Source organism: Balaenoptera musculus, chromosome 15 (genome assembly GCF_009873245.2).
Source record: "Balaenoptera musculus isolate JJ_BM4_2016_0621 chromosome 15, mBalMus1.pri.v3, whole genome shotgun sequence".
In the NCBI taxonomy this organism is placed as follows: Eukaryota; Metazoa; Chordata; class Mammalia; order Artiodactyla; family Balaenopteridae; genus Balaenoptera; species Balaenoptera musculus.
In genome coordinates this window covers 58,473,492-58,486,699 of record NC_045799.1, presented here as the reverse complement: position 1 = coordinate 58,486,699, position 13,208 = coordinate 58,473,492, and the positions used below count along the sequence as shown (strand labels likewise).

General features: G+C 51.1%; 1 protein-coding gene across 10 annotated transcripts in view; it reads right to left on the bottom strand.

Moving 5' to 3' along the window:
• CLEC16A (C-type lectin domain containing 16A) overlaps positions 1-13,208 on the bottom strand; it is a 213,248-nt gene that overhangs the window by 124,328 nt on the left and 75,712 nt on the right. For all 10 annotated transcript variants that reach the window (XR_005016419.1, XM_036825124.1, XM_036825125.1 and 7 more), the window contains one exon: positions 2,178-2,300. Coding sequence is in view for 9 of the 10 variants with exons in the window: in XM_036825124.1 (XP_036681019.1) it covers positions 2,178-2,300 (123 nt within the window). In the remaining variant the exon portion in view is untranslated. The remainder of the gene's footprint in view (positions 1-2,177; positions 2,301-13,208) is intronic.

Here is a 13,208-nt window from a genome sequence, read left to right as displayed (position 1 = left end):
TGTCTGTGTGTGTGTGTGTGTGTGTGTGTGTCTGTGTGTGTGTGTGTGTGTGTGTTAGGGCGGGGGTGGGGGTAGGGCTGCAAACAGGTGAGAAGAGGGAATCTGTTTGCCCAAAAATGAACTGGTTACATACGAGCAAAACCAGGCCTTCCTAAGCATGACACAACCCCAGGGGCCACCCGGGCAGAGGCTGGTTAGTCTCAGCTCGGCCGTCCTCCCGGGCCCAGCCCCACCACCACTTCTGCACCGCGGCCCAGGCCCGGCAGCGCCCACCCGCCCTCCTCCAAGCTCAGGAGTTCTCCGGAGCACAGTCTCACTCCCGCCTGCCCCTCCGCGGAGCCACGCTGTGGGCCAGGTCAGAAACGCCCCTCCTGCTGCCTCCAGGCAAGCGGACGGTGATTTTCCACCAAGACCCTTCTTCTTTTCCAAGTTCCTGCCAAGTTGCTGAGTATTCCTCCTGCTGGCCCATCTCTCCAGGGCAATAGAGGGAGCAGCAAACTCCTGAGGCCTCATCGAAGCTTCCAGATCGTCCCTCTGAGCTGCCCCAACCTCTTCTCTTCAGAAATACACCGTCCTCAGGGGGCCTGCTGATCCTCCCCACCGTGGAGGCTCCTCCCCAACACCCAGGCCATGCTCCACCTTCCCCATCACCGAGGCACGTCCAGCTCACGCAGCTCCTGCCAACCGGTCCTGGGCCACCATCCTCAGGAACGTGCTCCGCCTCCCCCAACTAACCTCCGGTGGAAACTGACTCCACCGAGCGCCCCTCGGTCCTGAGCCACCCACATCTTTCTTGCCACCCAGGACACACTCCTCCTGGCCCTCCCCCTCCCACGCGGGGCCTGGCCCAGGCTCTGGAGCTGGCTCCCCCTCTATGTCACCTCCAGAGATCAGTAGTGGCCCAGAGCTCAGTCCTAGACATGCCTCTCTCCTCTCCTGTGACTTTTTTTTTTTTTTTTTTCCTCCTGTGACTTTAAAAACCATCTGTGAGCCCCACAGTGTTAGTTCTGGCCCTGAACCCACACTGAGGTCTACATTCCATCTCCACATGGAGTCCCAGACTGCCGGGACTTCACAGACCCCCAGCCGTGGCTCCTGGAGGACAGGATCCACGTCTGTCCCCTACTTCCTACACCCTCATCCCTCGCATACAGAGGCTGGCATGCAGGAGGCACTCAATAAACACTTGTTGAGTTTACCGATACCCTTTAGGCCCTGGACCCGGTTCTCCAAGCCCCTGCACTCACTCCGCAGCAGTCACACTGTGCTTCTGGCCACCCCCCCACCCTTGATTCTGAGGTCCTCAGCTGCAATCACAACCCTGGACCGCTGCCCTTCTCCTGAGCCTGACCGGGGCCCGCCCCCTGGACGGCTCCTGGTCACTCAGCTCAGCGGCTCTCTCTCCACCAGGCTGCATCTCCGTCCGGCCCTTTCCTGCGCACTCACTCACGCCCCGATGGCCTCTCTCCCTGCCTTGCAATTAGGGTTGCTCAGCCTCAGCACCATTGACATTTGGGGCCAGATAATCCTTTGCTGTGGGGGCCCGTCCTGTGCACTGTAGGATGTTTAGCAGCGTCCTGGCCTCCACCCACTAGATGCCAGGAGCAACCCCTCCCCAAGTTGTGACAACCAAAAATGTCCCTGGACATTGCCAGATGTCCCCTGGGGACAAAGCTGCCCCCAGTTGAGAACCACTGTGCTAGTTCATTCCACTTGCTCTTTCTAGCCCCTACTGTGGCTGCAGGTCGGTGCTGGCCAAGACCTCAGAACTAGGCTGACACGTGCCAGACACCGGGCACGTCTCGTATTATCAACCTTCCCCCTCACTCACACTCTCAGCCTAGTTCATGCTCAAATGTGGCCTTGGGCCACCCCAAGAGGAGGGTTGCAGACACAGGCAAAACTGACCAAAGCAGGGTTGAGTATGGAAGAAGAAAGAGAGGGTCTGGCACAAACACCATGGGGGAAGGAAAGAGGAGGAGACCCCGAGATGAAGACACAGCTGGACGGGAGGGGTCTGGGTGGCCCAGGACACAGGGGTATGTGGCAGGGGAATGGCTGAGGTCTGCCTGGATTCCCAGCAGGGCCAGATCTAGAAGCCAGGGCTCCTGGTGCCAGCGCGGGGCCTGGTCCCCGTAACTCCACCACCCCTGTGAACCACCCGCACACCCGGGCACCTGGCTGGGCCGCGTTGTTCATGATCCTGATGAGTCTCTCAGCCAGTAGGTGGTTGTAGGTCGTCTTCTCGGCCGCAGTGGGCACCGGCAGCTGGATCCGCTCGAGTTTCTCAGGATCCATGCCTGGAACGGAGAGAAGGGGCCGGCTGTAAGCACAGCTGCCATACCGAGTGCCCTCCATGTCCTGAAAGGCCCCTTCAAGCGGGGCTTCCTCAACCTCGGCCGTACACGGTCCGTCTTCGTGATTCCTGCCATGACCGTGTGCTGCCTGTACTATGACTCACCTCAGAGTTTTCTGTAACTGGACCTTAAGTAAATATATTAAAACATGTATTTTCTTTTCTTTTCTTTTCTTTTTTGGCCATGCCACGCAGCTTGAGGGATCTTAGTTCCCCGACCAGGGACTGAACCCAGGCCCTCGGCAGTGAAAGCGCCGAGTCCTAACCACTGGACCGCCAGGGAATTCCCTAAAACATACATTTTCTAACACTACTTGCAAATGGGAAATCAGCATGGCTGCGATACCAACAGTAACAAAGTTTTTATGTTTCAGCCAAAGACTGTTGACTGGCTACTCACTGTGGCCCGAGGCCTGCTCTGAGTTAGAAAGGGCGATCGGCAGGTACGTGAAAGGTGTTGAGGTCACACTACCCGACTGTGACATGCTCCTGGGCACAGTCAGAGGAGTGGGAAGGGGGTGGGAAAAGGAGAAACTCTGGCACTGCGGGCTTTGCTGCCGTTTCGGGGCTGGTCTGCGCGCCCCCCGAGGCCACCCCTGTGTGAGACCCGTCCCACAATGGGGGAAACGGACCAGACGGAAAGGAACCTACAGTTGTGCCCACCAATTGCATCTCCAGCTCTTAACACCAAACTGGAGAGCTGGGCCCCTGCGTGGGAAGCACAGAGGCGGCAGCCCCGTGCCGGGCTCACAGAAAGGCGCAAATGCGACAAAACTGACAGAGCGGGTCTACGTTTAAGGGGCAGAGGAATCACTTTTCCTCCAGGGAAATCTAACAGCATTTCAAAGACAAAGATGAGACGGGGTGGGGTGGGGGAGGGGGAGGGTGGGGGGCTTGGGAAAGGAGAGAGGGCGCGCTCAGAGTCTAACTGAACCGAGCATCACTTTTCCTAAAGCAGGACCTGGGGGCCAGGGTGACAGGACGACCTGCTGGGGTCACTTCGCCAGCCCAGGTGTGGGACAGGCAGTGCTCCAAATCCCTCTCCTCCCGCCGAGCCCAGCTCTGGAAAACTAGACTTGCAGAAAAGCTCGCAGAAACAAACATTTCACTTGCTCCACGCCTGGGGAGCTGGAAGGATTGTTTGTGCCTGAAGCACGTCTTTTCCAGTTATTCTACAAAAGGGGGGATGGTGGCACTTCTGGGAACTCTTGAAATACGGCCCCTTGAGTACTAGATGATGCTTCATTTAGAACCCTGACAAAATAGCGGAGGATAGCAGTGAGGAGCTGATTGTCTGGATTCTAAGTAACCCCCACACTCACACATTGACGTAATAAACCATAACAATATATCTTGCGCTACTGAATTCCTTCCAACTCCGAACCGGAGGTTAAGTCATGCCAAGGAGATGACACGGGTGGAGGCGGCCCGAGGGCTGGAGGTGAGCAGGTCCCCCTCTCACACCGCACCGATGTGGCTTCATCAAAAAATTTGACTGTGATGAAAATTTGATTTGTGGATTCTGTATCTCGTTTTGATGCTAAATGTCTAGCTCTGAAGCATTCTGGTTTATTAAATGGCAAGAAGGACATCAACTGAATCTTTCTGGCATTTGCTTTTTTCCAGAAATGTCAACACTGTGTGAATCTCTCTCTACCCTTTCGTTCTTGGCCCTCTGGGAACTGTCAGTCAGTGATTCTGGGGAAAACAATGGCTCCCCGGCCTGCCCGGCACATCACCCACTTCCATGACCCCCCATCCGTCATCCCACTTCAAAGAAGACGGTGCGAGGAGCCAGCTTCTGGCTCCCCCGGGAACGCAGCGGCAGTGGCAGGGCCTGGGAGACAGACTCGGACCAGCTCTTGAATTTCCATGGAGAGTTCCCTTTTTTGTCTCTTGCCTATTATTGCCCTGACTCCCTTAGAATTTGTCAAAAATGAGGAAATCTGTGGCAAAATCTTTTCTCAACAGGAAGAAAAACCTGCCAAGGTTATCCTGACCTTCCTCGGCTAGCAGCTCCACCCTCCGTGAAGCGGGGGACCCAGGGGGACTGAAAAACCTCAAGACTTCACAGGACCAGATTCCAATGCAACCTCTTCCTTTAGCGAGGAAATTAAGGCCCAGAGATGTTAAGTCACGTCCCCAAGGTCACAGACCACGTTAGAGGCCCAGTTAGAACTAGGTTGATTCCGGAGATGGACAGGATCCAGACGGGGAGGGGGTGGCACCCCCTGTGTGGTGAGCTGACCACAGCAACAGTTTGAGAGGGGCCTGCCCTCTGGTCTGACAAAAGCTACCGCCAGCCCCGCAGGGCCTCCTCGTGCCCTTGGGCTCGTTCTCTCCCAGGGTTCTTGCTGCACTGTGGCCAGGATGGAAGGGGAAAGAGCCAGGTGCCAGGTGCTGGAGGAATTTTGTTTTGATACTTACCTCTTGGACTCCCAGCCTCCTTACATGTTCAATGGGAATAATTACAGAAACTGCCCGTCCCAGGGTTGCTGTCAGGACGCAGTAAGAAGCAGCACTCGGTCACGTTCAATAGTTACCTGTCGTTACCTTGCACTGATGGGAATTTTTACTTTGAACATGGCTTAATGTAGTTCTATATCAGCTGTGTTATAAGAGGAAAGAAAGAATGAAAGAACAAAAGGACAGAAAGGAAAACAAACTAACCGAAGCTAACATCAAGCTATTTTAGAAGGCCCAGAGAAGGCACGCTGAGCTGCCTGTCGGGGGCGCGGGGGACGTGCAGCTAGGTTGGACTCTGAAGGATGAGATGCTCAGGGACGACCGGGACTTGCCAGGCCAAGGGGCAGAACTCGGGGAGAGCGGGGTCGGGGCTTTGGGTGGAAGTGATGAGGCAGAAGCCAGGGGAGGGACAGACACGGCTTGGATGCCAGGACCCCTGGAGGGCAGCCAGCGGGTGACATGATCTGGTTGTCATGGCCAACTCTAGAGCAGCCCCCATCCCCCTGGCCACTCAAGGTGATCTCCCCGCTTCCAGCACTTTCCCAAAACAGACTCCATGTTGCAATGCATCCTATGTGCAGTAGATTTTACCACCAGCCAAGGGGAGGCAGAGAGCAGGGTCCACTCCACACAACACATGGCAGAACTTTGTAAAGAACCCCTCTGGGCATCTCCGCTCTTTCCCCAAAGTTTCTGCTCAGCCAGGTGGCTCATTCCCTCCCTGTCTCTCTCTTTTTCCCACCATGGCCTCTAAGACATTCTTCTGGGTCCAAACAAAACAGTGGCTGACAGCTGTGAATGAACAAGGTCAGTGTGACAATATGACAATGATATGCATGTGAAAGGGAAACGGCACGTGTGCAGGCGGACGGATGGACAGGCAGACAGACAGATAGACATAGACACACACACACACACACACACACACACACACAGGTTTCCAGTCACTGAGAAGCAGGTTTTGTTGCAAACCCGATCGAGTTCCTTCGCCAGCCATTTCCCTCTGACTGAAATAAACACTGTAGATAATATACTGTCCTATTTGCTTCAACCCCCTAAGTGCCGAGTGACAGACAAATTCCAGAGAAACCCAGATGCACTTCACACGGCCCCGGAAGCCGCGCTCGCATGTCCAGATTCCAGCAGACCACACGCTTCCTCGTTCCCGCCCCACCGGGGTCAGATCCCGCTCTGCCCCCGGTGAGTCAGAATGGGTCTCCCTTGCCATCACTTCCACCCTACAAGCACCGGGCTGCGGACTGGCGGGGGCCAAACTCCCAACTAACTAATTCAAAGAATCCCAAATAGAAGGGAAGGGTGTGGCTCCGTGATGTCAGTAACCAGATCCTAAGCTTCCCCTCTGGGTTCTAGATTCTTCCTCCTTAGTGGAAACCCCCATTCAGGACAAGGGTAGAACAGACCCAGACCAAAGCTACATAAAAAGAAGTAGACAGACAAACCTGCCTAAAGAGACCACAATAGTGCCAGGTAAAAATAATGGTCAAAAAATTTTTTTCTTGGACTTCCCTGGTGGTGCAGTGGTTAAGAATCCTCCTGCCAATGCAGGGGACATGGGTTTGAGCCCTGGTCGGGGAAGATCCCACATGCTGCGGAGCAACTAAGCCCATGTGCCACAACTACTGAGCCTGTGCTCTAGGGCCTGCGAGCCACAACTACTGAGCCCGTGTGCCACAAGTACTGAAGCCCGCACACCTAGAGCCTGTGTTCCACAACAAGAAGCCTGCACACTGCAGGGAAGAGTGGCTCCCGCTCACCGCAACTAGAGAAAGCCTGCACGCAGCAACGAAGACCCAATGCAGCCAAAAATAAATAAACAAACTAAAAAAAAAATTTTTTTTCTTTCTTTCGGTCTCCTTGGCTGGAGTCACACAAGCATTGCCAGCTTTGGAAGACTATAGACCAACTATTTCGAAAGCTAACCAGATGTTGGGCCAATTTCCAATGTACTTCCAGTTCTGATTATGTGTCAGTCGAGATCCAAAATGATATTTTGCCAACTCTCCGCATGGCAAAAGCCTCCCTTTATCCTGTTACCTTTCAACCTTTCCCATACCTCTCGTCCATGTTCCAGTAACTTCTCAGCGAAACACAAAAAGCAAAAAGCCCAAGATTCCTCTTGGGTAAACAATGATAAATGGAGGGGGCAGGGAGCAGAAGGGCTAGTGGGTGGAGCAGGGGAGCCTTTAGGAAGACGAAGCTGCAAAACTCACCTCCCTTCCCCTTCCCCTGGGCCAGGGCCCTGCAGACTCGACAAAGGAGAGAGGGCTGCATCTGCTATTACAGATGTGAACCAGCCTTCACCACGGGGCCAGACGGAATCACAGTGAGAGCCTTCCTCCAACCGGTCAGCCCTTTCCACTGCGCGATATTCATTTCGGTGCAGCATCTAATCTATTATGATTTACTGGAAGGCCTGAGCTAACATTTGGTTTTTATTAACATTGCTTTTATGTTAAAATTGTCTTATGATGGAAAATCTATCAGAAAGAGACCATTTCATTAGGGGCCCTGCTTAGAGGGCACGGGTCTGGAAAAGAGAGGCTGAAGGTTAAGTGCAGCGAACTGCCTGCTGCCTAACCAAAACAGAAACCACCCACCCACCCACTGCCACCAAACGGCCCCCACCAAATGCAGACCTGTGCTCGCAGGCCAGACTGGAGCATACACCAAGCGGCAGCTTCCCTTGGGGGTGCCCCAGGCACCTGGGCCTCAGGGTGCTGAACGTGAGCTCTCCAGCTTCCGCTCCCAACCTGTTTCATAGCCCACACTCGCTGGTTCTGGAAATGGCACCACCAGTCACACAGTGGCAGGAGGCAGGGCCCTGGGCATCACACAGGCTCCTGCCGTGGTGCCCCCTCCCACCCAAATCAAGCAGAAGTCTCCGCCCCCGGCCCCACGCCTCCCCTTGTCTCCCTGTCTTCGTAAATGGCCACACACAGCTGCCCCAGCGTCCCTTTCCCTCACCCCCCACATCCAGTCCATCAGCTCGTCCTGGCTGTAGCTCCAAAATGTATCGTAAAACCTTCCAATTTTTCTCCATCTCCGCGGCCAATGCGCCGTAATTCAGTCTACGTTATCCCTGCCTGGACTACTGCAACAGCTTCCTCACGAGCCTCCCAGCCTTCCCCCTTGCAACTCACTCCCCCACCCCCATTAACCGACTTTCCATCCAGCAGCCAGGGTAATCTTCCAAAAATTTCCATCTGACCATGTCACTCTTCTACTTAAAAATCCTTTAGGTGTTTCCCACTGCACTTGGAATAAAATCTAAGGGCCTTCAAGGCCCTTCACGATCTGGTCCCTGCCCACCTGGTCAGCCTCACCTTGACCTGCTTTCTGCTCCTCAAACCTGTAAGGTCTTTTGCACCTCAGGGTCTTTGCACAGGCTGTTCCCTTTGCCAGGAGCACTCCTGCCTCAGATCTTTGCAGAGCCGACTCTTTCCCATTCTTCAGGCCTCAGCTCTGATGTCTGTTCCTCAGAGAAGCCTTCCCTGACCACCCAAGCTAGTGACCCCTGCACCACCACCCCTGGCTTCCTCCACAATCACAGATCACACCCATCACGCTGCCTTCTCCTCCACCACTGTCGCCTTGCTCCCTCCGCAGCAGCCACACTCGCCACCAGGAAAATCTCTGTTTGGTTCACCGCTGTGTTCTCAATATTAACCACAGTGCCTGGCATCTAAGAAGGGCTTCAGAAATATTTGTCAGAAGGCTGAATGAGTAAATAAATGAAAAGCATTAGCAGGAAGTGGAAGAAGGAATTAAATTCCCTCGAATACAGAGTCCCACTCTTTTAGGAAGAAAGGGAGGTGGGCTCCCCAGCAGGACCTCGGCAGGGTCGTCTCTCTGGCCACACCGTGGACGAAGGAGCGTGGTGTGCCAGCCACCACTTCTCCACTCCCCAGCACACGGCGGGGCTCCTGGAAGGAAGCCCGCTCAGAAAGCCAGCCCCGGGCTTCCCTGGTGGCGCAGTGGTTGAGAGTCTGCCTGCCGGTGCAGGGGACACGGGTTCGAGCCCTGGTCTGGGAGGGTCCCACATGCCGCGGAGCACCTGGGCCCGTGGGCCACAGCTGCTGGGCCTGCGCGTCTGGAGCCTGTGCTCCGCAACAAGAGAGGCTGCGACGGTGGGGGGTCCGCGCGCCGCGATGAGGAGTGGCCCCCGCTCGCTGCAATTGGAGAAAGCCCTCGCACGGAGACGGAGACCCAGCACAGCCATAAATAAATAAATAAATAAATAAATTTATTTAAAAAAAAAAAAAAAAAAGAAAGCCAGCCCCCCGTAAGACGAAGTGTTCACCCACGTGCCCCCTGGCCTTCTGGAGCTGGGCACCCCCACCCCGCCAACAGCACCCTCCCTGCGGAGGCCCCGAGTGCACCGAGCACCGGCTGCCAGGAAGAGAGCAGCGCGGGGGAGCTGCCACTCGGCTGAGAGGCAATGAGTCAGCAAGCTCTGGCTGAGCGCTGACCGGGTGTCGGGCGCCGAGCTGAGTACTGCAGGAGGCCATTGAGAGCGACGCGGTCTCTGCCTTCAGAGGCCCGGCGGTCCAGAGTGGGAGAGACAACGCGCGGAGCAAAAGCATGAAAAAGTGCCACGGGAACTTCATGGAAATTAAAAGCGTCTGCTTTTCCAAAGGTATTGTTAAGAAAATGAAAAGGCCAGCCATAGACGGGGAGGAAATCTTTGCAAAACACATCTGATAAAAGGACTTGTATATAGAATATAAAGAACTCTCAAAACTCAACAATAAGAAAATGGACAATCCATTAAAACACGGGCAAAGGAAATGAGAAGATGGCAGACTAAGCACTTAAAAAGCTGTTCAACGTCATTAGTCATTAGGGAAATGCAAATTAAAATCACAATAGGACACCACTATGTACCCATTAAAATGACTAAAACAAAAAAGGTGGTCGTGCCACCCACTGGTGAGGGTATCAGAACACCAGAACCCTCGTGCACTGGTGGTGGGATGTAAGCGCATGCGTTCGCTTTGGAAAACAGTTTGGCAGTTTCTTAAGAACAAACACACACACACCTATCATATGATTCAGTCATCCCATTCCTCAGCATTTGTCCAAGAAAAATGGAAATACACGTCCATACAAAGACTTATATACAAGTGTTCACGGCAGCTTTGTTCGTAATGGTCAAAAGCTGGAAACAAACCAAACATCCGTTCACAGATGAATGGGTAAACAAATTGTGGTACATTCACACAGGGAATACTACTCAAACATAAGAAGAAAGGAACCACGGATACACACAACAACATGGACGAATCTCAAAATAATTATGCAGATTGAAAGAAGCCATACAAAAAAAAGAGTATTTATCGCACGATTTTATTTACATAAAAGTCTAGAAAGTGCAAACCAAGCTATAGTGACAGGGAGCAGTTCAGAGTTGCCTAGGGAGAGGGGTGGGAGAAGAGAGGGACGGAGGGGAGACAAAGGGCAGGAGAAAACTTTTGGAGTGATGGATACGTACACTGACTTGACTGTGGTGATAGTTTCATGGGTGTATACATGTGTCAAAACTTATCAAATTGTACACTTTAAATATGTGCAGTTCACTGTTTATCAATTATACCTTGATAAAACTTTCTTTTTTAAATACTACAACTTCCAGCCAAGAAAGGCAAACCATCTAAAACAATGGTTACGAGACACTGGACAAGACAACAGGCAGCATAGGTGGGTGATCCTGAGAGAGAAGAAACTAAGGCAGTGTGCCCAGTGATTGCTCCAGGTCTCTGTCTGGAAAGTTTCCAGGCCTCACCACTGACAGAGAAAACCCAAACAAAGCTCACGGTCTCTCTGAGGTGAGAAGGCAGAGTCTGCAGTTCAGAGAGGCCAAGTGGCGGGAACTGATACGAGACAGTAGCAGAGACGGGGGAGCTGCACAGATCGGCGAGGGGGTTCCTTCTTAGGTTCCCGCTAAGTTCTGCCCTGTGCATGCAGGTGAGGAAAGGGAAAGGCCTGCTGGGAGGAGGCAGGTGGAACAACCCCAGGAGCTCACACGGGGCTGAGAAGAGCTCACATTCCCAGCGGCCAGCGTGGAAGGACTACCTAATCATGGCTTATTGAGTAGAGCCCTTGGAAGGGGACGGCCTCTGTACTGGGGCCAAGTGAGCCAGAGACTAAAGGCTGTTCTGGACTAGCACCAACAAAGCTTAAAAGCAAGCGTCTAAGAAGACCTAAACGACTCCTAGTAACTTCACCCTGTCCCAGGACAAAGCCCAAAAGTATTGAAAGGAAGCAAGAATTCAGCATCCAACAACACAAAATTCATAGTAACTGTCAACCAATCAAAAAATATCAGGCATGCCAAAAAAAAAAAAAAAAAAGGGAAAATATAACAAATATAACCTAAAATCAAACCGGAAGAAAAATCAATAATAGAAGCATGGCTAGAAATTACACAGATGATAGAATAGACAAAAAGAAATCAGAAGGGAAATTATAAAATATTTTAAACTGAATAAAAATTAAACCACATATATCAAAATTTACTGCAGGCAGCTAAAGCAGTGCTTAGAGGAAAATGTACAGCATTAAAATCACATTTTATAAAAGAAGAAAAGTTTAAAATTCAATGACTGGTATGGAGAGGGTATGACTGAAAAGGAATAGCATGAAGGAATTTTTTGTTTGATAGAACTACAGCGTAACACCTGATTATAGTAGTGTTCACACAAATCCATAAATATGCTAAAATTAATGGAACTACACACAAAATGAGTCAATTTTATTGTATGTTAACTTTTAAAAGTAAAATAAAATAAACTGAGTAGCATAAAAAAAATCAATGATTTAAGCTTCCATCTTAAGAAACTACAAAAAGAAGAGTAAATTAAAATTGAAGTAAGCATCTAAAGGTAAGAAATAAAGAACAGAAATCAATGAAATATAAAACAGAAAAACAACAGAGAAAAAAATCAATGAAACCAAAAGAAAGTTCTTTGAGAGGACCAACAAAATTAATATAAAATTGATAAATTTCTAGCCAAACTGATCAGGAAAAAAAAAATGAAGACCTCAACTATCGATACCATGAATTAGAAAGGGGGCACCACTATAGATCCTACAGACATTAAGAGGATAATAAAAGAGGAATTCCCTGGTAGTCCAGTGGTTAGGACTCTGTGCTTTCACTGCAGGGTGCATGGGTTCGATCCCTGGTCAGGGAACTTAGATACCACATGCTGCACAGCACGACCGAAAAAAAACGAAAAAAGAAAAAAAAAAAAAAAGGAGGATAATAAAGGAATATAGTAAAAAAAGTTTATGCCAATAAATTCAACAGTTTAGATGAAATGACAAATTCCTTGAAAGACATAAGCTACCAAAACTTGAACAGAAGAAACAGATAAGCTTTAACAGTCCTGTATCTACTATAGAAATTGAGTACTTTGAAACCTTTTCTCAAAGAAAACTCCAGGCCCAGATGGCTTCACTGGTGAATTCTACCAAATAGTAAAGGAAGAAATAATACCAGTTCTACCAAAACTCCTCCAAGAAATTCAGGAGGAGGGAATACTTTCCAATTTATTTCGTAAGGTAAGCATAACTTGAGAGCAAACAAAACAAGAGAATTACAGGGAGACCACAGACTAATAACACTCAGGAACATAGATGCAAAAATCCTTAACAAAGTTTTAGCAAATCAAATCCAGCAAAGTATAAAATGTGCCTGCCACACGAGGCGGTACTAACCCAGAGTGAGTATCACCTGAAGGGATCAGAGAAAACTTCCAGGAGAAGGTGAGTTCTCAGCAGACCCTTGACAGTTGAGCAGAATTTCAATAGGTGGTGATGTTACGGCAGAGAAAATGGCAGGAAAAAACACAGATGGATACAAGAAGGTGGCAGATCAGCCAAGAACAGGTAGACGTGTTGGCTCTGACTGGGGTGGCTGCCAGGCTTCCAAAGAAGCTCCCTTCTCTGGGAGCAGTTCCAGACACCGAGCTGAAACCCCTGGAGCCAGCTCTGTGCTATGTGACCCTGACTCTCACCCACCCAACCCCCAGCCATAACTGACTGTGCCAGAGTTAGACATATCACCAGCCTGGAACAATGAGATCTCTTGCCCAACAGTTTGAAACCTGAACGGAGACAGACTCCCTGCCTGGGATCTGATGGGCTCACAACACGATCTACCTTAAGGGAAGTCCCCAGAGCTGGTCCTGCCCTTCCCTCGGCTTTTCGGCAACTTCTTGGATCCCACGAGCTGCCCCAGGGGCCTTCCTATAAGACTCTCTCTCTTAGTTAAATTAATGTGAGGTGGTTTCTGCGCCTTGCAACCAAAAGAATATTAAAGAGTTCAGTGAGTACCATGACAGCCACTGCAAGTTTATCTCCA